At 35.6% G+C, this 25,205-nt stretch overlaps 1 protein-coding gene across 2 annotated transcripts in view; it reads left to right on the top strand.

The window, feature by feature from the left end:
• The window catches only part of ARHGAP15 (Rho GTPase activating protein 15), a 653,013-nt gene that overhangs the window by 138,651 nt on the left and 489,157 nt on the right, over positions 1-25,205 (top strand). For both annotated transcript variants that reach the window (XM_037850077.1, XM_037850078.1), the window contains exon 6: positions 15,069-15,158. In XM_037850077.1, coding sequence (XP_037706005.1) covers positions 15,069-15,158 — 90 coding nt within the window. The remainder of the gene's footprint in view (positions 1-15,068; positions 15,159-25,205) is intronic.

Genomic DNA, 25,205 nt, shown 5'->3' on the forward strand with positions numbered 1-25,205 from the left:
CACTTTCAGCCCTCCAGAAGCCCCCTCTGCCATCTGCCGTTTGTCCATTTATCATCACAACACCTTCTCTTGCCCTAGAGTTAGCCCCTAAACTGCATTTTTGTCATTATTTTGTCACTTTTTGTTATTTTCCCCTGCATTCCCTAAAAATATATAGTTTAGTTTGTCTGTTTCATCTGTTTCTTGCTATTTTTGATAAGTATCTTACTTACCTTTTCCTTTCCTTTAATATTTTTTATCATTCTTTTTTTTCTATTAGTTTGGAGGCAATATGAAGAATTTGTTTTATTAGTGGTTAGCCTAGGATTATAGAATTGATACTTAACTTATCAAAGACTAAGGAAAATGAAATCAGTTACTCTTTTTCAAGATATTACTTTACAATTCTTTTAATTCATTCATTCCTTTCCCAATGCATTTGCTAATGCTGTTTGTTGTTTAATTCTCTTTTTTAAAATACCACTAAACATTTTTTATTCTCTTTTATATCATCAGTGTTAGTTTGCATTTGCCCAAAGTTTGTCTGTTCTTTGCTATTTATTTCTTCAAGTCTCAGACTTTCCAGGCAAGATCACTTTTCTTTCTTCTTGGAGGGTCTGTAGTAATTCTTGCTTAAGGGTCTTGTGATGACAATCTGTAACAGTATTTGCTTGTTTGATACTGTCTCTACTTATCCCACATTCTAGGAATCTATATTCTTTGGATATAGAATTTTGAATTGACATTTATTTCAACACATCAAAGAAACCATTCCACTCTTTTCTGTCATCCTTTATTGCTACAAGAAGTCAGCTGCTGTTAGTTTAACTGCTGTTCTCTGGCTGCTTTTAATATTTTTCTCATTACCGTTGGTTTTCCACAGTTTCACCATGGGTTAGTTTCCTAGGGCTGCATTAACAAAGTAACACAAACTGGGTGGCTTCAAACAACAGAAATTTATTCTCTCACAGTTTTGGAGGCTGGAAGTCTGAAATCAAGGTGTCACCAGGGCCACGCTCCTTCTGAAGTCTCTGGGAAAGAATCCTTCCTGACCGTTTGTGGCTTCTGGTGGGTCCTGGAAATCCTTAATGCCCTGTGGCTGCATCACTGCAATCTCTGCTTGTCATCACAAGGCCTTCTTCCCTATGTGTGTGTCTTCTTTATGTCTCTGTGTACAAATCTCCCCCTCCTTTCTCTTATAAGACACAAGTCATTGGGTTTAGGGCCCACTCTAATCCAGTATGAACTCATCTGCAACTGATTACATCTGCAAAGGCTCTATTTTCAAATTAGGTCACATTCATAGGTACCAGGGATTATGACTTAACATATCTCTTTTGGAGGACACCTTGTAACCCACGACATACCAATATGGATCCAGGTTTCACTTTCTTTTTATTTTTCCTGGCTGGATGGCTAGACATCTTGAAATTGTTGATTAAGCCATTAATATATTTTCAGAAACTCCCAGCTATTATCTTTTTATATGTAGCCTCTTTTATATTCTCTCTCTTGTTTCCTTTTGAGACTCCAATCAAGCACGTTAAATTTTGTCACTCTATCGTCCAAATTTTTATACTCTTTTCTGTTTCTTCTATTTTCTTGTCTTTCTTAGCTGTATTCCAAATAATTTAATTTCAATTATTGTAGTTTTCACTTCTAGAAAGTTTTAGAAATTTTTCAATTATTTTTTAAAGTTAATTGTTCCCTCCAGATGTTATGAAGCCTTTTATTTGCTTTGTTCAACATTCAAGACATAGTTGTTGTGTAATCTGAAGTCTGAACAGGTCTGGTTCCACTGGTTCTTACTCATATTGCCTGCTCACCTGGTGGTATCTGATTATCTTTGACTGTGTGTTAATCATTGTTCTTAAACTGTTATTATGGAAGGTTCTCTGCAGCCTAAGATAAATGTATCCCAGTCTAGAGTGTTTTGTATTTTTCTCAAGGATCTGGGACACTTTTAATGAGGAATTACCTCAAATGAAATTAGTAGTTTAAAATTCTCAGGTTCTATATGAATGGAGTATAATTGTACCTCTGCAACAAATTCTCAGTGACAGAAATGTTCTTCCCTCTTCCATTTTTTTCTTCTCTTAAATTGTTCATGAAACAAGGCAATCTTATTTATAGTCCCTTGGGGTAGGAAGATGGGAACAAGTTTAATATTGATTCTATCTGCTCTTTTATAACACTATAAGCAGGTCCTGTTTCCATTATTCTGTGAGATTGATTGACCAAAGCTCAAATGTGTAGTATAAACCAGTGCCCCCAGGAAAAGTGCAGTTTGGTGGCTTTGATATTCAGTTTACCTCTCTGGGTACAGATTACCCTCCCTCCATGCCCCCCAGTAAATTTTCCCTGACAGTCACTCTATCTTTTCAACATTTCAATTCTTCTAAGGATGTTTTTAAAAGAAATATTGTATCCAGAATTTTTCATTGTTTTCAGTTTGGAAGAGTTGATCCAAATAACATAGCTTCTCATTACAAGCTACCTCACTTTAATTTAAATATACATTTGGTTAATCAAGTTTGTGCTATTTATATAAGCCTTTGTGGGAAAAGGCTTCATAAGAATATGTATTGAATCTTACAATGAACAGCTTGCTCGTTAGGGCTACATATAAGGCATAGAGATATAATCAAGATAAAACAGTGCTGCCAAAAAATAGGGTGACATGAATAAGAAGCATAGAAGAGTTTTTTTTGGAGATTTAGAAGAGGGAGAGCTCACATCTGTGAAAGATTTGACTTGGGCCTTGAAGGATGCTTATAATTTCAACATGTGGAGATTTGTGGGCAAAGAATTCCAGTGAAGTAAAATAATGAACAATGGTGTGAAACAGAATGAGAAGGAAAAAAAAAAGATTTTCCAGTTTCATTGGAAGTTAGGACAGAAGAAATGAATCAAGAAGAATGCCTTGTGCTGAGATTTGCTACCAGGGCCAAATCTTTAACCAAACATGTTAGTGTGTCTCTAAGCACCTTCACCCTAGATGACTCTGAAATGGTTATTATTTTGGAAAACACACATGGAACAGCATGTATCCCTGGTGCTATGTATCCTAAAAGGGCCAGGCCTACTGTGGGTCAAAAGCAGAATAGATCCTAGAATAAACATATTCTAGGATCATGGCTTCATCTCATTTGATCCAGGAATGAAAATGTTTGCCTCAAAATAACTTGCATTCTAATTTGCTTCATCCAGTTCTAGAATCTGAGGTCCTAGAAAAATAGTTGTTGTCCTTTGAGGCCTTGATTCATAACCCTTTCATTTTTCAGATACCCTTACCTATTTTAGTATCTGTGAAGGACTCAATAGGCATTTCAGTTGCAGCTTGCCTCCTGGTTACCTGCTGTGCTTTGTAATTTTAGAATTTCTGCTTAATGTGTGCAGTAGACATCTGACTATAGCCATGGGGTGTGGCAAATTTATATTCCTGGTTGGAAAAAAAAGCATTGATAGATTGCCTCATGGGGAAGAAGCTCTGTAATTTAGAGTGTCCACTCATTAATTTATTCTATGAACTATTATTAGTTCCTATAAGGTGTCAAGCATTGTTATTTTATGCCCTAGAGATATTCAAGTAAATAGTATCTGATCTTAGTCCTCAAAAAGCTTAAAGTCTGGTAGAGGAGACAAAATCATATACAAGCATATTGTAATACATGACTCAAGTGATTGAAAATGATTAGGAAACATGCTGTTGAACCATAGATTGAACTACCAGTAGTCTTTTCCCACGGCAACTGGTTCCAAGTAATGCTCAGCCTACGTATCATCTATTTGTTCATTCTGCAAATATCAATGATCATTCTCTATGTTTAAGCCACTTTGCTAGGTGTCAAGAAGGATACAAAAATGAATCAGACTCAGATCCCTTCCTTGAGGGTCTAGCAGGAATAGAAAACATGCCCCCAAATTGAGTAATTATAGTGAAAAACAGGCACTGATGGTTGCTCTAAAATGGCATGCACAGAGGCACGGATTAGTTTTATGGTAACTCAGAGGTGGGAGAAATTGCTTCCAGCTAGAAAGAATTCCAAATATATCCATGGAGCAAGTGACATTTGGGCATGTTTTTGAAGGATGAATAGGATTTTGATGCAGAAATGGGGAAACAAGATATTTTATAAAGAAATAAGGGAGTAAACAATGATAGAAATATGGGGAATTGGTTACCTACCTAATTTATTTGTTCATTCTACAGATATGTTACATACAGGTAAGTATGATAAGTGTTGATCTCTGCCATGTCCCATGCTCTGTGTGCGAGTCATTGCTCCTGAAAACTGAAGGAAGGTTCTCTAAGGCCTAAGATGAATGTGCCCCATTCCAAACTATGCTCTGTTTCTTTTACAAGATGCCTGGGGGATCTCTACCTGTAAGGGACTGCCTCAAAATAAATTGAGGAACAGCAAGATGAAACAGCAAGCAGTTTAATTTGGTTGGAAAGTTAGTGTGGAACCTGTTTGTGGAAGACCTTAAACAGGATTGTGAGAAGAGATGGATTCATTCTGTAGTCAATGTGGAGCCCTCACACTCATGTTAAAAAATCCTCAAATTGAGAAAGACTCAGAGATTTCAGAAACATGTTTGGAGAATTAAGATGCATTTTCTCCATATTTAATAGAAAAGATGTGGGACTTGTTAAATTGTCTCTAGAGACATATTCTAAAACTCTGTGCACATAGATGGGAGCCAAAAGTCCTGGGCATCATCTCACTCACAGAATGCTTTCATATTTCTATATGTGTTTGACCTGTGAACAGTATGGTTATTTCTAAAGAAGCCCTAGTGCAAAGAGCCCCATCAGGGCAATTTATCTAAGGGAAGAAGAGAAAAGAACTAAAGTACATATCCCAAGAACATGGGTTTATCAGTTCATCAGTGAGCACTAGAAGCCTAGAAGTGTTGTCATGTGACTACTGAATATCTATTCAATGTTGTACCCTACTAAAATAAGTACATATGTAGTCTACTTCTGCTTTGAGAAATTTCTTGTTTCCACATCTAACAAAAGCAGACCAAATAGACCTCACTCTCTTCAATCAGGTGGGTTAAATTTACTGTTTCTGCTATATTCATCACATATTCCTCAGAAAACTTAGTGTCCCTTTTGACATAAATTTAGAAGCATTATAAATAATTTTAGAGAGTGTTTCTTCTCCCATATTGTGTGGTTTTGAAGCCAATATGTTCATTATGAATCCTTCATGTTGGTGTATATGAGACTTAATTTTTTTGCTATTTTCATATTTTTTATTTAAGATTGTACTAATACTTTAATCAGAGGCAATAGCTAACGAATTTTACTTCAAATGACAGAAAATTTTACCAAGGTATTTAATACACTAAAGCTTTTTCTAGCCACTCATCCAGCCATAACCTTGAAAACAAAAAGGAGTGGTATGAAAGGCCTCATTAAAATAATTTGTTTACATTTTTAATATTGTTTACTTCCGATCAGAATAATGAACTCAAGCATTAATTAAGTAAAGTAATACATTCAATGCTCATTCACTGTAGTATGACTTTAGTAACAAAATGAACTTATTTATAGGAGTACAATGATGTGATTTAGCAAAAAGATGAAAATAGTTTTCAATCAGAAAGCTATTCATGAATTATTGAGTATTCTGTGCAAAATGAATATGGAATGACTTTATCTTTGTAATATGAGTGTTGAGCCCTTATTCAGACCCCTGCTCAAAAAGAACATGAAAAATGGAGGGTCAAACAATGGATCTACCAACCTTAGCTTAATGAAAGCATTTTAAATCTCTTTTTTAATATTTTAATTCTCATAATGATAGTGCCCTTGCAAAATCACCATGGTTATCATTGGTGCAGTTTCTTAATATACCCATAGATTATACCATCATATGGCCTTATCATGCATTTAATAATTAGAAAACACAGAGGTCCAAAACATAGAGGATGAAGGGTGGAGATGGAAAAAAAAAGTGTGTGTGTGTAAGAATTGAATTCTAGTGTTTTATTAACATAAACTTTGTAACAAAAGAAATTAAATCAAGTAATCGATATTAATATAAATGAAACCATGTTCTCTGGTTATAATTTTCTCAAGATTTGGTCATTAGCCACAATAAATTCTGTATCTTACGTAATTTTTAATAACCACAAAAATCTATGAAATTGATAGGATGCTTTATAAATGGGTACTATCTTACCATCCCTCAATAAACCTCACCTTAGGCTTTCTCAGAAAACTGTTTTAATTATGAAGCTTGACTCTGTGGTTTATCATTTTAGTCAATGTAATGCATCTGATTTAGAACTTACATTTTATCTAGGATAAAATGGACTTTTACTGCACAATGGTTTTTTTTTTAGTTTAGATTATGTGTGTGTGTGTGTGTGTGTGTGTGTGTATTTAGTCTTAAAAATTCACTACTAAAGTGAAATGCTCTGGAAGTAGTACACCATAGTAGGTAGAAACAGTAGCTTTCAAGTCGTGCCACCTGGGTTAGGATTCTCAGTTTCACATTTTATTTGGTGCCACAATCCTTGATTATTTCAACTGCAATGTGGGGTTAATAAGAGTACTTACCTTATAGAACTATTGTGACATAAAGTGACTGACACATAGAAAACATAATAAATCTTAATTATGCTACTATTATTATTATTATCGTTGTTGTTAGTACATGAAGCAGTAGAACATAGTGGTTAGGAGAAGAGGCTTTGAAACTGGACAGAATTGAATTCAAATACTCAAATTGCCACTTAATAAGTATCTGTATACTTAAACTATCTCTGCCTTAGTCTTCTTAACAATAATATGGAGATTTATCGTGTAGGGGACACTACCTACTGTCCAAATAAAATCCATATTTTCTGCAAACTTCATTTCTCACTCACACCACAGTCCAAAACAGATAGCCCTGGTCAGCTTTCTGCTGCACGGTGATTCTCCTGCCCTTGGGCACTGTCATTCCGTAGAGGCAGGGAGGGAGGATAAAGAGAGCCTGAGGAAGGACAGCATGCTCTTCAGATGTCTTAAGGCTGGAAGTGTCTCACATGTGTGTTTGCGCATATTCCAGCCTTGAGAATAAGAAGTGTGGCCCTGTGTTGATGCAAAGACATTTGGAAAAAATGGAGTCTCTGGTGACAACTCGAGACTCTCAAAGAGGAATCATAGCCCACATTTTGGTGGGGAAGTAGCAGTCTCTGCCACAGGGACAGTAATACCAATTGTCTTAGTCGTGGTTGCTGGTTAACAAAGCCTAGAGTAAGTGTTTCTGCTTTATATGGGAGGTACAAATCATGACAGGGTGAGCAAAAAGGAAGTGAGGCAGGAAATAATGGGAAGTACTACAAGGTGATGTCTTACTATGCTGGCTACCACTCTACAGGGAGCCTTGAAGAGACGCAACAGGTCACAGCCAGGAGCATCTGCTCGTCTTGACAATAATCTGTAGCTAGATTGTCTAGGGAAACCTTGCAGTAGTCTATGGGAGGGCAAGAGGGTGGAAAGGGAATATACTTGCCAGTTTTCTTCCCATCTCCTGCTCCCCTTTGGTTAAAGTTCCCCATCTAGAGAGCTAACTTTTCTATATCTTAATGGCCCCAGGAACACCATTGGTCAGATCCCACACCCTGAAAATGGTGTTTCATTCAAATCCAGAAGTAGTTGGAAGAGCCTGCAGTCTGTCTGCATCCTGGCAGCCTACGGGTGGGCTTCACATTCCAAGAATGTGACAGCCTGTCCTCGGGAGGTGGGAACCTATTGTTCCCAGTGTGGATGACATCTACAGGGCAGCTGAGGTGGACTAAGTGGGCGATGGTCTGAGGAGAGAACCAGAGGAGGCACCTGAGGAGTCTACATTGTGCCCAATTCCACCATCTTGCAGAATTAAATTAGGTTTTATGTAACATAAATGTAAGACAATATCAGCACACAGCAAAGCACACTACACAGAAACCAGTGTATTTATTATAGCAATAAACTATTATATTTATTATAGCAAGATTTTGATTCAGAAATAAATGTAGTAGGTATTTGTTTTTTGAAAAGTAGAGATTACTTTCTCCACAAACAAAACAAAACAAAATATTCAAGTGCTCAAAATCACTAACAAAGTTTTACTTTCTGAAAATCTGGTTTGATTTGGCCATGTAATGTACTGAGAAATTTCACTGTAGAAATAATTTCAGTTATTAACATCATTTATATTCATATACATAAAACCCACATCTTAACAATCAAAGTATCCTCTTCTATGTTGACAGGGGCCATACTTTAGACATTAATAAGATCAGGTATCCATTCAGTGCTCTTTCCTAAATCAGTTTGCCCAAATGAGAATTTATAAGTGAGTTTTAGCCTCCTCCATGAACGATTTTCCAGAATCAAAACCAGTTATCTGATGAAACTTAATTCCTCTAAACAGATTTTGTGTTTCATGTTTCAAAATGATGAGGACAATCCTGAGTCTGTATTCTGGAATAGCAATTAATCCAGAATAAAAAATGATAGCTAATAACCTATTTCATAAAATCTGAGTCCTGTCTTTTTTTTTTTTAACCACATCTGGTAATAAGAGTCTGGGCAATATGTGAATCAATGATTTGTTGCCTACATATACCCCAATCTTCATCATTGAAAATATCGTGAAGCAAAAGAGCATCTGGCCTTTGATATTTTCTTAATATACATTAAAAGACTTTGGACCCCAAATATGCCATAAAGAAAAATGGGAAACTTAATCCCAAAGGTTTAATTGAAGTCAGAGAAAAAAAATATTATAGAGAGAATTCCCTGTCAGCTATTATTGGGAAATGGTAAAGATGGACTATGAGAATAATAAAAATCAGAAGTGGAAAAGACGGAGGATCAATTTTTAATGACTCCACAGTGCTCCAACAAAGAGGCTTTCATGTTTTATTGTCCAGAAGCAGTAACTTTTAAATAATTCTACTTAAATCTTTTAAAAAATCAGTCATTTCTATTTTAAGTTTACCTCTGTATTTAGTCAATTTTTAAAAGTATGTTTTTACGATGATGTACAATACAATCCATTAGCATTGTGCTGTTCATTAGCAGATATTTTCTTATAATTTATAGCTATAGAATCAGAAAAAAATTTTATTACAGAATTCTTTAATTTCAGGTTTCTTGAATAAAATCTTGGTTGTCTTCCAAAGAAATTCTGTGAGCTTTCTGTTATTCCAGTGTTTAACAACTCTTAAACACTGAATAGTTTCCCTTATAATAACCTCTAGTCCTAAAGTTTTTTCAAGCCTTGATCTTTTTCTTTTAGCTTGGAGAAAATTTACCTATTTTCTATTTCTATATAGATAAATTAACCACTATCTATTCATCTTAGTTTTCTAGACTGATACCTAATATAGTTATTTGTTTTAATTTTTCTCAAATCACTTTAGTCTTTTTTTCTGTCATACTTCTGAATTTGTTCCAATCTCTATAATTTCCTTTGATTGCTCCATAGGATCACTTCTTACTAATGGCCAGTACAGAAATATTGTGCTTCAATTTCTCATTTTGTAGTCTATCATTCTGAGATGCATTATTTATTTTATTTATGTATGTGTTGGAATGATTCTTGATATTTTCCATTGTAATTCTTCATACAGTTCATAAACTCCTTCAACAATTCACAATCACAAATATCACAGTTAAACAATTATTTTTGGCCACTTTGCTAGATTCTAGACAAATAGAGAAGCCTAAGGAAAACCCCAGCTTCTTGGGAGCTGCTTGTATAGCTAGGAGAAAGAGATACACCAAAAAGTAGATTCAGTTTGTCAATAATAAAAAGAGTTGTAACAAAGTGTGCTTCAAAGTAAAGAAATGATCCTGGAAAGAATGACTGACTGGGGCTGCAGAAGTAAAGTAGAGGCTTACAGAGACTATTTGGGAACTGTTCTGTGAAAGATGAGCAGGATTAGGGCAGACACAGGGGAAGAGAGGCCACCACATGGTGGGAGGCAGAGATGTAAGCCAAGGAACCCCAAGTATTGCTGGCAGCTAGCATCAGATTCCACAGACTCCAGGAGAAAGCAAACCTTACTGACACATTGATTTCACATGTCTGGCCTCAAAACCATGAGCCAATAAATTCCTGTTGTTAATTCAAAACCAGTTTGTGGTAACTGTGATAGCAGCTCTGGCAAACTACAACAGGTCCACTCAAGAAATTAGGAACAAGATTGGATAGAATTGGGTACCAGAGAGAAGAAATCCTTGGACAGGAGAAGGAGTATCTTTTCCTTTGCGGCAATGCAGGACATGCCTTCTAAGTCATTTGTGCACTATATGATGCTGATGAGGTCATGGCATTTCACTGCCTCGTGGCCACTGTCATGCCCAGGCATGGGAGTTCATTAGATGGTGGACCTGAGTCAGAGACCCAGAGGAAAAAGTGGAAAACGGTGACCCTTACAAGGAGACAATAGACAATGTGCATTATTAATTCTTGGGTCTAAGAAGGGCATTGCTTTTTTTGAAACCTAATAGGAGGAAAGGATTGGCATGGCTGGGAGGGCATGTAATATGTTGCAGTCACAAACCTGGTACTTGGAGTCAGAAAAAGGTGAATTCAAATCTCAGGTCAGCCACTTAACCAGTCCTTGCTTAAATTTCTTCACATCTAAATTGAAGGCAGTGGTAATAAATTCACAAGGTGGTTGTAAGGAATAAATGAGAAATAGATATAAAGTTTTCAGAGTGCAAAGCATATACAAAGTTTTCAATAAAGGTTATTGTTACATGTTCATTTTCATTACATAGACTTACTATGGAGATGGGAAGTATCTTAGTTTCCTAGGGTTGCTGAACTGAAGTAGCTGATTAAAACATGAGAAATGTACTGTCTCACAGTTCTGGGGGCTAGAAGTCTGAAATAAAGTTGTTGCAGGGCCATGCATCCTCTGAATCCTGGAGGAGAAAGTCCTTCCTTGCCCCTCTCCAGTTTCTGGTGGTTTGCCAGCAGTCATTGGTGTTCTTTGGCTATAACAGCATGACTCTAGATCTCTGCCTCAGTCATCACCTGGCATTCTCCTGCTTTGGGTCCATGTTTATTTCCTTTCTCCTTAAAGACACTAGTCTTATTGGATTAAAGGTCCACCCTTCTGAGTATGACCTCATTTTAATTTGCCTAACTCCATCTGTAATGACCCTATTTCCAAATAAGTTCACATTCTGAGGTATTTGGGAGTTGGACTTCAATGTGTCTTTTTGGGGGACACAATTCAATCCATAGCAGGAAGAACTACAAGTGTTCTAGCATAAGGGTTTTCTGTGAAGTCAGAGTAAGCCATTGGAAGGGGCTTCCTTGTACTGAGTAGAGCTCTGGGAGAGAGAAGTGAGGAAGAACAGAACATGACTAGGAACATATAAAAAAATATTCTAAGCAGAGTCCAGGGCACAGCTGAAGAAGGTAGCCATTATTTATTATGTTGCCACTCTGAGAGGGTCAAAAGTTATTTCTCCAGAATGACAGAATATGAGGAATGTTGTAGAAGAAGGACAAGTGGTTGAGGCAGGTCTCATTGAAGGAAAGAGAGAGAGAGAGTAGTTGAAGTGACTGAATCAGGGACACAGGCTTGGCTGTGAAAGGCAGTGAAGCCAGGAAGGGCTTGAAGGACGAGTAGATGCACTAAGGTAGAGGATCCGATGATTCTCATAACTTCCAGAGCAAACACGGCAACAGGGTGGGAGTAACAGTAAAACTAAAAAGTTGTATCCAGGAGTTGAGACTTGTTAGATGAGAAGCAGAATGAAGATGGCAGAGGTGCAGATGGGTAAGTGGGGAGAACATGAAGAGCAAGAGATGGGCGAGGTCATGGAGAGGGAGCGCCCATGAATGAGCATCGTGCAGTGTTGAGAGTGATGGATGGAATTCATATCCACGTAAGCCCGAGCCAGGCACCAAAATCCCAATGGATGGGATGAAGAGACATGGGATTCGGGCATGACACTAATGAGAGCAGTTTGAGATTGGCAGAGCTAGCTGGTGAGCCGATTGTGAAAGCTTAGATGGCTTTTAACCCATAGGTTTCCTCTAGCTCCACACTATATAGAGCCTACAGATGTTTAAGGCTAATATGGGATTCTTAAAGAAGAATGTCTTCCTTATCTCTGGAGTCCCAGTACTTAAGCAATATGTGCTTATTGAACGATTCAGTAAAATCCCAGATTCAATCCATATATAAGAACATTCAACTGTTTATCACTTTTCCACATTGAAAACCAACACCTGCTTAACTATTTAGAAAAAAGAAAAAAAGAAAACAACAAATATTAATTGCCATAAAATTGGGAATTTTAGACACCCAAACCTTCCTTCCAAAGCACATAAGCTGGTTTCTTTAGGTGCTCCTCCTTCATTCATGAATTCAGCAAAGAGTCATTGAACAACTGTTTGCCAGACTGTTCTATGTATTGGGAATCACAGTGGTGGAAAAGGCAGACAAGGCCCCAATTCAGGGAGTTTAATTCTACTGGGAGAAAAGCAGAAAGTCAGCATATAAAAATATGCATGTTAATTTCAGGCTATGGTGAAATTTAAACAATGGGGTTGAGAGTGACTAGGAGTGTTGCAGTGCAGCTCTTTCATGTAACATGGTCAAATAGACCTCCGACAAGGTGACATTAGCTGGAACTGACTGGGATAAGGAGGAGCTGGCTATGTGAAGATTGGGAGGGATTCCAGGTAGCAGATGGTGTAAAGGCCCAAAGGCAAGATCAGGTTTCACAGAGAAGAAGGACAGAAACAAGTTTATGTCTATACTGGAGTCTAGAGAGAAAGTCACAACTTTTCCCACATTCTTATATGAGAATGATCATGATACATATATATGATTTTTAAGGACTGGATAATGGTGAAATAGGAGATTGGAGTCACACAGCTTACATCTAAGTCCTGGCTCCTCCTGTTCTAGATGTTGTTACTTTGGGAAAGTTTACCTAACCATTCTGGCATGTTTTCTTATCTGTAACATGATGCTAATAACAGTACCTACCTCATTCAGTTGTTGGGAGAATTAAAAGCACTAATAGTTATAAAGCACTTAGAGAAGTTCTTGACACCTACAAAGTGCTTCTAATATAAAATAATTCTACCAATTTTCCCCTGACTGCATTATATGGGGAAAATAATTCCTTTTGTTATATACTCTTGATTTTTTTTTTTTTGGTTCTGAGTATCTCATAATTTAATTAATTGTAGAAGAGGCAGATTGTCCGTAATTTTTCAATGGCACGAATCACTTGACAATGAACAATTATCCCCATGTTTTGAGATCTTCCACAGCTGTGATTACTTGGATAGCAGAGTGTAGGTGAACCAGTGTGATGGTTAAGTTCTTGTGTCAACTTTTCTAGTTGTTTGATCAAGCAAGCACTGGCCTGATTGTTATTGTGAGGTTATTTTGTGGATTTAAATCATTAGTCAGTCAATGACTGATTGCATCTACAATCAATGAAGATTGCCTTCACCAATGAGAGAAGTCTAATCTGATCAGTTGGAGGACTTAAAGAGGGAACTGATGGTTTCAGAGTCAGAAAGAAGAATTTCTATCTCTATTTCAGCCAGCTTCTCCTGGGGAATTCATCAAAACCTTCAGTGGACTTCCCAGCTTGTGACCTGCCCTACAGAATTCAGACTTACCCATCCCCACAGTTGTGTGAGCTGATTACTACTGGCTCTGTTTCTCTGGAGAACTTTGACCAATACAACCAGTTAAAATCTTTCTCTGATCAAAATATCTGTGTGGGACATGGCTTATCTTGATCAGTTTCCCATGAGGTTACTGCTAAATAAAACAAAAGGAAGGGCATGCCTTTGAAACACCTGCTGATTTGCCAACTTACATTAGCCTGCAGGAGAGTTAGACTTGGCTTGTACAGTGTTTCCAAAAATAAGTTTGAGTCACAGAAAATTAAAAATTTCACAATTTAATATAATATTTAAAAAACCCAGATTTCTGGCTGCTTCTGAGAAATAGTCTCTATCAAGCTGATAGAATTAGGTATAGTGGCTATGAGACAATTGTGGACAGATCGTTTCTTTTAACATTTGTACCAGTCTTCTTAAATTTCATGTTTTAACCTAAAGTTCAAACTATTAAAAATAATATCCAAAATATTATAAACTTTCTATATCTATAATTTTAAGACATTTTACAGAAAATGAATGAGAATAATACTGAAAGAATTTGTCTATAGTAACCTAGTGTAGTTCAGATCATGGCCTGAACTTTTTGAAAAATAGTAAAGAAATTTCCAAAACTGGTAAGTTTTTGTTTAATATTTGAAGTTATGTGAATTTAAAATTATATACATGTGGCTCACTTGAAACAAAGGAAAATGTGAAGAAGCACATAAAGATGACCTTCCTATAAATTTATTATTATTAATTAATGAAATACAAGTAATTTTTAAGTAACACCCTATTATAACTGTGTAAATGGAAGCATATGCCATCACCTATTTGGTCTAAATTGAATTTATTCAATAAAATCATACATATATGTGAATGTATAGTCTTAAAGGTCTGAAAGTAAACTGCTAAAAACAACACAGTTGGCACTTAATAAATATATATTGAATATTTTAATATATGAAACACAGACCTGAAAGGGACTTTGAGATAATTAATCCACCTGCTCAATTTTCTAAACAATGTAGCCAGATTGTAAGTAACTTTCCAAAAGGCAAAAACCTAAAACTGTGTGACAGTCTTTTTCCATAACACTACGACTTACCAATTTTACCAATAATAATATCATTGAGTAGCCAATTTTAAAACCTTTACTTTTTTTAGAATTAGTAGATACATCATTTCAAAACATCAGTATTTTAATATTAATTTGTCTTATTGTCTTCAATTAATGAAATATTTTTAAAACATAGTCTTCCAGTTGCAGACAGTCAAAAATATAAAATCTCAAATGGTAATAGCTACAAACTAGGTTTCCACTGAAAAAGAAGTGACAGTTTTTATACCATAAATATACTTAGTAGTTAATAAACCCATTTTCTCTGACATGCATCTCCATTGTTATGCTTTTTACTCTTATTTCATTTTTGTTTACAGAAAACTGGGTGCAAACCAGAAAGTGTGGATTTGTGTGGTGCACATATTGAATGGGCCAAAGAAAAATCAAGCAGAAAGAATGTCTTTCAGGTAAGATTGTTACATATATTCAGTTTATTCCTATCCTTTCTCCATCTGTACTCTCTTGGGTAATCAAGAGATTATCTTGTTCTGATGTTTTCATATGTATGAACTAGTTATCTGAAGGTCATTACGGAAGACTGACTCCTCTTCCTTGTTGAATCTTAGGTTTATTTTGTTTTCTTCCCTGGTGACTGGTTACTGTCTAAACAGAAAATACATGTTGTTGTGTTGATTAATTTTATACACAAACATCATTGAATTTGCAATGTATTTGATAGCTATTTTGGGTTCAAACCTAGAATGTTTGATCTAAATACATTTAATATGGGACTTTCAGACACATACAAATTAAGATTCACTAATTTGGGCAAAATTATTTACATTTATTATAACTCCTGCCTTCCAGCCATACAGTACATTGTGACTTAGGGGAATGGAGAAAGCTGAACATCTATAAAAGTTGAATCTTTCCATATTGCTTAATTTCAGTTTTGGAAAACATCTCTGCAATTAATAATTTTAATCATATTCCATTGAATGGAAAGAAGCTTATAAAATCCTTGAAAGAGGGGAAATGGGAAAATTTAATATTTTGTACCCTATGTTGACAAAATCTCTTTGGCAATTAATAATTTTAGATTGCGGAGTGACCTTTTCCTATTTTTATGTGAGATTTAATTTGCCTTTATGTTTCCAAAGTGACCAATAATTCTATAGCTATTAATAAAATTTATATCATTTAGTAACCAAGGGGACCAGATGATTCTAATTTTTTTAATTAACTATATGCTAAGAGCATTTGGGGCCTTAAAAATTCAGTTCTTCGGTTCTTAAATGCATTGCTAAAATTAATATATTGGGTTTTATAGAAGCATAGGTAAATGACATTTCCTATCTAACTCTTCCTGGGGAGTAAGAGGAGGAAACAACTGGCTATCAGTTTGGTCTGCATTCTCCAGATGCTAATACAAGTATCCAAAAAATTTAGATCTATTAGAATTTAAAAAAAAAAAAAGCCAGAAAAAAAATTTTTATCACCTTCTGGAATAATTTATTTCCTCCTTCTAGTTTTATTCTATTTAGGTATCCATTTTTATATGATACAGATCTTTTTACCAAAAATGAGAAGGAAGGAAGGAAGGAAGGAAGGGGAGGGAGAGAGGGAGATTGGGAAGGAAGAAGAAAAAAACCAGAAATATTTACTCAGAAATTAAAGTCTAAACCAAAAGGGTAGCTTTACAGATTCAGGAAGGAGAAATAAATTTTGTTTTAAAGTGAGTAGCTGTAGGCCAATGAGTATATTTTGTTTTTCAACTTCTTACTCTTTTGTTTTTCTGCCATAAATGACAAAATTTAGAGGTTATAAACCTAGTCTCTATAGCAGGCTAGATGAGCAATATGACTAGATCTGAACCAGATTGGGGAAACTGTTTAGCCTTATTATGTATTGCAAGGGTAACTTCCTAATCTCTAAGTTTGTTAAAAAAAAAAAAAAAAAACTTAAAACTTGACATATGCATAATTCTTGGACAATAGAAACTCTAGGAAATTGGCTAAACCAGACTTTTTCAGTTTCTTTAGTTAACTTTATGAGGAATTCAGTTGCCCCACCAATGAGGATGATAGTCAAGTATGTATGATTTATACAGGGCTGTAAATATTAAAGAAAAATACTATGTACAGTTTTACACAACTAGGAACATAATATACTTAGATATATATTTAAACCACATATATCAACAATATGTATCATCTTAATCTTTTCTGAATATAACTAACCACCTCCTATTATAATTTTCTGCTTGTTCTTCATGTTTCTGTATACTGTAGTTCTGAATATATTAAAAACTATTCCTGCTTGTGGTGGCATTTTGAAGGGGAAAACCTTGTCAGCTCATTTAGTTTGTAATGTAACTGAGCAATTCATGGGCCTCAGTGTTCTTACACACCATCTCCCTTTTGGCTTGTACTCTCTAGTTTAGTGAAATAAGAAGTGATCGTAAGAATGTTGTGTATAACAGAGCTAAAGAAGGATTCAAGTTTCATTTCCTGCTTCATTCTTCTTTGAGGTGAATCACTTGGTTTTCTTGTCATGCTGAAATCTTTTCATCAGCTAAACACAGGAGCTTAAATAAAATTTATTAATATATATCCATCCATAGATAAACTCTGAGAGTAAGCCTTTGAGAGGAACAATATAAATAGCTTTTATAGTTCTGTTAACAAAAAAGCATCGGGAAAGATTTGCCATTGAGCTAAATCTAGATGACTTGCATCAATATTTGATTAGATACATTAGCTGGTCTAACTCTCAAATGATTAGAATAAACATGATTATATCTCAAAACATGGTATTAAGGTGCTATTGGTTGTTTGAGTGTGTGTGTGCAAAGGTTTCATTACCTACAGGATAAAGAAGTGTTTCTTCCTGACTGAAAAAAAAAACCATCATAGCTTTAGCTGATATAGTACATCAGAAATAGCTGTAGAATTCCAAATTTGAATTAGGCTTGGTGTTCAATCTCAGCCTATGAATTATAGATTACAGATAGTAAATGACTATTGAAATTTTTGGTTCAAGAAAAATCAAAGAAGAGCAAAATTAGAAATAATTTAAAACTTGAAATCTGTCTTTTAAAACTTGATGAATTAGCAATTACGTGCCACATAATTATGATATCTCTAGAAAAGTCAAACCAAAATGAATAGTAAAACAAACAAAAAATTGCATGTCTGAGAGATATGCTTGAAAAAACTCAGAAGCACATATTTGTAACACACAAAAATGGAAGGATTTCATTCATTTCATTTTTTCTTGTACAGGCAGTTTGGACATTTAAGTTGTGCATTTTCTCTTTGTATTAAAGCCAAGTTCCCATCATTATCAAAGTCCTGTCAAACTCTTGATGTGGATTCAATCTTATTCAAATTGGTATATGGCAACATACTGGTGACAACAGTAATTTAAGTATTAAGGTTCAGTACCCAATAAATGAGAATGGTGCTCACTGGGTATGTTCAAGTGCATCTGCCTATTTTATAATGAAATGTCTTTGGCCTAATTGGTACTATATAATAATAAATAGCATATTTTAAGTTATTAACAATTTCTCTAATAAAGTGTATATAAATAATTCATAATATGTGTTAAAGGTATATATTTGTGTTTATATAATGTGTATCTGTATATATACACATCTAATAGCTTGACTTTAGAAAATAGAGTGGTAATTTCTACACGTACACACACATGTCTGTATTTAGGAAACATTGTACAGATTCTAAGTTAAATTAGTAAATGGTCATTGCTGCTAACTTTTCTTTAATTCTACATTTAGCATAATTGTTGAGGACCATAACAAATTTGATGTAGCTTGGGAAAACATTTAGCAACCTGGTGATTTGTAATGAGCTATTGTGTGAGTTTTCTGAGTTGACAAAAGAGCAACTCTAGGTCTTCATCAGGGAAAGAGTGAATAAAAAGATTTATGTTCAAATCACACATTTTAAATATTCCTGCTAAGTGCTAGTTTGCTCTTTGGTGTTTAGCCTGAAATTTAAAGCACTGAGGATTAAAAGGATTACAACATAATCTTAAATAATCCTAAATGTCATTTACAGAGAGATAGTTGTAATAACTAAATAAAACAATGTTAGAGGATGGCAGTATTGTCAGGCAGCATCTGTAACAGAAGCAGTGTTTCTGTCACCTTCTTCTCTTTCCACACTGGGAAAAGCATTTAAAAAACTGTCCAGTAGGAAATTCAACTGAGAAAATGGCTGTGAAATAATTTAAAACAATAAATATTGTTTCAGTTTTTAATGTTTTCTCATTTCAAAGTTGAAGGAAAATTTTACTTAGGTTTACTTCCTTCCTTCATCCATAAGGCTGGGTTGAATATTTTCAAAAGTCTGGGGAAAGGGGGCTATCAAATAGATAGATGATACATCTCTACAACATTCTCTGACCTCCAAGGAGCTACCTTCTTATTAAATATGTGATCGTCCCAAAGCACTGTAATTAATTCCATGCCATTTAATTTAACACTTAAATATTCTTTACTTCTGTCATGTGAATTAGTTTTGTCTCCCCAAAGAAAATGTAAGGACAGAAACTATATCCCATACTGCTTTATACTTATTAAACCAGAGGACTGGGATTCTTTTAGCTGATTAAATTGTTACTGTTAGGCTAGAGTTGTACTCCTTTAGTTTAAAAAAAATTACAAAAATTACATAAGAAATTTTAGGAAATTGTGTTCAACATATATTCTGTATGCCAAGATGATTTCCAGGATGTCAACTCTATTTTGTTTTGTAAATAGAGAGGAAAGAAACAATAGATGCTGTCCATTTCCTTGGTCCTTTTCATTACAAGGTAAAAGATAGTAGATGATTATTCATTTAAAATAATTAAATAATTTCTACTCTAAAGGTTTACTTTTTCTAAGAGCTAGACATTGTATAGGCCTCAGTTATTCTGTTTCCTTTTAAAACAAAATTAAAAAAAAAAAAAGTCAACCCATGTACATGCACCTGGCTTATCTGTAGATTACATGCTTTAGGTAGGATAACTCAACCAATTAATGGATTATGGGTGGTTAAGAATATATCAATTGTCTGCTTGAAAGGCAGAACAAAAATAAATGAATCAAGAAGATGAAAATCTGTCGTCCTTCCCCACCACCAATTAGTAATCAACAAATATCATGGCCAAATTTCCTGTATTTGAGAATTTTTTTTTAGTAAACTATAGCTCAGGAGAATAGCTCCATCCCTAAATGTAAAGTAAATCTCTCAATAGATTTATTGCTACTTGCATTACTTTTCTGACTTTGGATGGAGTTTTCTGGTAATCATGTATATTAAACATATTCTTGTAATATTTTCCATGGATATGCATTACATTTAAACATAATTTGATTGCTCTTCCGAGATCTGAATATGTCTTAGCTTAAAATGTTTAAGTACTACTTAAGTTTATTAATGCGAAGATAATTTAATAACATCTTAGAAAATGTCATTTTAAGCCAAAAGGAAGGCTATTGGTATTTTGCTTTTATCCAATTCCTTGTATCAAAAGAGGTGGTTTAAAGTAAAGCTGAGCTTTTGCCAAATTTCTCTTTCATTTTTCAGTGCTTGTAGCTGGGATAAATGCAAAAGGATGATTCCTCACATTCATTTATGCATTAGGTTTCGAGTAAAGCAGGTTTCACTTTAAAGACTTACCCACAGTATCTGAAAAGGCATGACAGCAAAAATAAACCAGAGTAAGAGAAGCACTAATGTCCAATACAGTTGTTTTTGCTTTCTAGATTGTCCTTCACTTTGTATTACCTATTAGATATTCATCCGTCTTTCAGAATGTGGTGGAAAGAGCACACCAGTCTGGGGACTTGGGTTCCAGTTTTGGCTGTGTCAGGAATAACTTTCTGAAGAATTTAGGGCAGTAACTTTCTCCCAACTTAGTTTTTTTTTTTTTTTTTTCATTTTTATTGAGATTGTTCAGATACCAAAGTGTACAATCACTTGCCCCTGGGTACCCTCATACAGCTGTGCATCCATCACTACACTTAATTTTTGTTCAATTTTTAGAAACTTTTCATTACTCCAGACAAGAAATAAAGTGAAAGATGAAAAAAGAAAAAAAGAAAATGAAACTCTAATCCTCCCCTATCCCTAACCAACCCCCCTCAATTGTTGACTCCTAGTATTGATATAGTACGTTTGTTACTGTTTATGAAAAAATGTTGAAATACTACTAACTGTAGTATATAGTTTGTAATAGGTATATAGTTCTTTCCTATATGCCCCTCTATTATTAACTTCTAATTGTATTGTCATACATTTGTTCTGGTTCATGAAGTGATTTCTAGTATTTGTACAGTTGATCATGGACATTGCCCACCATAGGATTCAGTTTTATACATTCCCATCTTTTGACCTCCAACTTTCCTTCTGGTGACATATATGACTCTGAGCTTCCCCTTTCCACCTCATTCACACACCATTTGGCACTGTTAGTTATTCTCACGTCTTGCTACCAACACCCCTGTTCATTTCCAAACATTTAAGTTCCTCCTAATTGAACATTCTGCTCATACTAAGCAACCACTCCCCATTCTTAAGCCTCGTCCTATATCCTGGTACCTTATATTTCATGTCTATGAGTTTACATATTGTAATTAGTTCCTATCAGTGAGACCCTGCAATAATTGTCCTAATGTGTCTGGCTTATTTCACTCAGTATATTGTCCTCGAGGTTTTGTCATCAACCCATTTTTTTTAATATGGTTTTGTTTACTCACCATACATTCCATCCCAAGTAAATAATCGATGGTTTTCTGCATGGTCATACATTTATGTGTTCACCACCTTCACCACTATCTATATAAGAGCATCTACATTACTTCCACAAGGCAGGAGGGAGAGTCAAAGAAGGTAGAGAGGCAAAAGAAAGAGGAAAAAAAAATGACAGCTAGGAAGCAGCAAAAGAAAAAATAACCTTAAATCAAAGTAGAATAAAGAATCAGACAATACCACCCCTCCCTATTATCTGCATTTACCTTGGTATATCACCTTTGTTACATTAAAGGAAGCATAATACAATGATTCTATTAGTTACAGTCTCTAGTTTATGCTGATTGCATCCCTCCCCCAATGCCTCCCCATTTTTAACACCTTGCAAGGTTGACATTTGCTTGTTCTCCCTCGTAAAAGAACATATTTGTACATTTTATCACAATTGTTGAATACTCTAGATTTCACCAAGTTACACAGTCCCAGTCGTTATCTTTCCTCCTTTCTTGTGGTGTCTCACATGCTCCCCACCTTCCTCTCTCAACCGTATTCATAGTTACCTTTGTTCAGTGTACTTACATTGTTGTGCTACCATCTCCCAAAATTGTGTTCCAAACCACGCACTCCTGTCTTCTATCACCCTGTAGTGCTCCCTTTAGTATTTCCTGTAGGGCAGGTGTCTTGTTCACAAAGTCTCTCATTGTCTGTTTGTCAGAAAATATTTTGAGCTTTCCCTCATATTTGAAGGACAGCTTTGCTGGATACAGGATTCTTGGTTGGTGGTTTTTCTCTTTCAGTATCTTAAATATATCACACCACTTCCTTCTTGCCTCCATGGTTTCTGCTGAGAGATCCGCATATAGTCTTATTAAGCTTCCTTTGTATGTAATGGATCGCTTTTCTCTTGCTGCTTTCAGGATTCTCTCTTTGTCTTTGACATTTGATAATCTGATTATTAAGTGTCTTGGCGTAGGCCTATTCATATCTCTTCTGTTTGGAGTACGCTGCGCTTCTTGGATCTGTAATTTTATGTCTTTCATAAGAGATGGGAAATTTTCATTAATTATTTCCTCTATTATTGCTTCTGCCCCCTTTCCCTTCTTTTCTCCTTCTGGGACGCCAATGATACGTACATTATTGTACTTTGTTTCATTCTTGAGTTCCCGGAGACGTTGCTCATATTTTTTGATTCTTTTCTCCATCTGCTCCTTTGCATGTAGGCTTTCAGGTGTTTTGTTCTCCAGTTCCTGAGTGTTTTCTTCTTCCTCTTGAGATCTGCTGTTGTATGTTTCCATTGTGTCTTTCATCTCTTGTGTTGTGCCTTTCATTTCCATAGATTCTACTAGTAGGTTTTTGAACTTTTGATTTCTGCCGTATACATGTCTAGTGCTTCCTTTACAGCCTCTATCTCTTTTGCAATATCTTCTCTAAACTTTTTGAATTGATTTAGCATTAGTTGTTTAAATTCCTGTATCTCAGTTGAAGTGTACGTTTGTTCCTTTGACTTGGGCCGTAACTTTGTTTTTCTTAGTGTAGGTTGTAATTTTCTGTTGTCTAGGCATGGTTTCCTTGGTTATCCAAATCAGGTTTTCCCAGACCAGAACAGGCTCAGGTCCCAGAGGGAAGAAATATTCAGTATCTGGTTTCCCTGCGGGTGTGTCTTCGAAAATTGCTCCACCCTTTGATGCCTCAGGTCACTGTGCTTTTCTGCCCAGCAGGTGATGCCTGTTAGCCTATAATTCTTGACTGGTGTGAGGAGGTATGGCCGTGTTCCCCCAGGCTCTGGGGTCTGGTTCTGAATGGAAAGGGCCCCACCCCTTTCCTCCTAGAGAAAACAGAGCCCCCAGGTGGAGGTCATTAGCATTTCAATGGTCTTGCTCTCTGCTTGTGCTGTCTCTGCCCTTCTCCGAGTCACAGCCCTGGAAACTTAAAATGACTGGGGCTTTCTCCACTGAGCCGAAAAAGAAACAGATAGTCCCCTTCAGACCCAGTCAAGGCAACCCTCCGGCTCTCCCAGGTCAGTCGTCACCCAAAGCCTCTGTCTGTTTTTTGGGGATGCGTACCTGTAGTGAGCAGTTCACATTCGCTACTTAAAACCCCAGTTGGAGCTCAGCTGAGCTATATTCGCTTGCTGGGAGAGAGCTTCTCTCTGGCACCATAAGGCTTCCGCAGCTCGGGCTATGGGGGAGGGGGTCTCCCGACCTGGTTCCGCAGGTTTTACTTACAAATTTTATGCTGTGTTCTCAGGCATTCCTCCTAATTCAGGTTGGTGTATGATGAGTGGATGGTCTCGTTTGTCCCCCCGCAGTTATTCTGGATTATTTACTAGTTGTTTCTGGTTTTTTATAGTTGTTCCAGGGGGACTACTTAGCTTCCACTCCTCTCTATGCCGCCATCTTGCCCCTCAGTCCCCAACTTAGTTTTAACACCAAGGAAATAAAATATCAGCCTCCCATCTGTGTTCTGTTAAAAAGCAGCAATCCTGTATTTGAAAGTGATTTTAATATACAGTTGGGTATCTACATCATCTCACAATGTTTTGAGGGAAATTCCAGGTGTAGATTTCAGAAGAAGCTGGAAGAGGGGAGTAGATAGCTATGAAATACAATTCACAATTTCTGCTTTACCTTTCTTTTCTTTCTGTTGCCTCATAAACTTAATCAATAGACTAAGATTTACTACACTACATGAAAATATTTTCATTCACTGTTTAGCTAAGAATATGACCACAACCCTTACTTAAATTGTTTGTAGTATTCCTATAAATATCATTGTTAATGTAAAATCTTACCAATATAATGTAATTTACTTATATAATGAGTCATAAAGTAATACAATACACATATTGCCATTGTATTATATAATTATATAATTGCGTATTTTATGATTAATTAATGTCAGATATAAATTAATATCTTTGGTAAAGCACTTTGGCATTTTGCCCTGAAACCATTTGTCAAGGTATTGACAGCAATTTGTAAAAGGGAACTTAGAGACCAGTGCAGCAAACTATGCCTCAAAATCAAAGAGAGGTACTGATGACATTCTTTATTCCCCTACTAAAATACCAGAAAAAAAACTTTTTTTCTAATGGGTGGAAAAGAGATAATATTTATGATTTTGGCTTCATCTTTTATCAGTGGGGTTTTACAGAAGATTTTTGTTGAAGGGAGTGATGTAATTTTATAATTGGAGCTTTGATTTAGGAATATGAATGTCAGGCATTTCTAAGATTGGCTGCAAAGGAGAGAGCCTGGGGCAGGAAATAAAATTGATTGTAAGACTCTAGGTGAGACCCAAAGAGCATGTAAACTTGACTATGAAAGGAGAAAGAAACAATCAGATGGAAAGTACACTCCTCAAATGGAAAACATGCCTGTTGGTGCTGATCATTTGACTTAGGGGCCACTGTCTATTTAAAGGTTCAATTAATTAATAAGGCTCTTTTTTAAAGTGTAATTTGGAAATCTATAGTTATTAAGACACTATAAATTAAGTATATTAGGGAAAACAATAGTAATTTTATATTGTTTGGAAGAGTTCACAAAACTCGGTGGAGTAAGTACTAGACTGAGGGAATTTACACATTTGCACAATTTCAGTATTCTACTAACTACAAAGACATAATGCTGCCTTGCTGCATTCATTTGTCTTTTGACTATCATCAGAGTAGCATCTAACTGACGACAGTGAGTTGACAAAAACCATAATAGTAAAATTTAATGCAAATTTAGCCCAAGGGACCAAGATTTT

The sequence above is a fragment of the Choloepus didactylus genome, chromosome 9, assembly GCF_015220235.1.
Source record: "Choloepus didactylus isolate mChoDid1 chromosome 9, mChoDid1.pri, whole genome shotgun sequence".
NCBI lineage: Eukaryota > Metazoa > Chordata > Mammalia > Pilosa > Megalonychidae > Choloepus > Choloepus didactylus.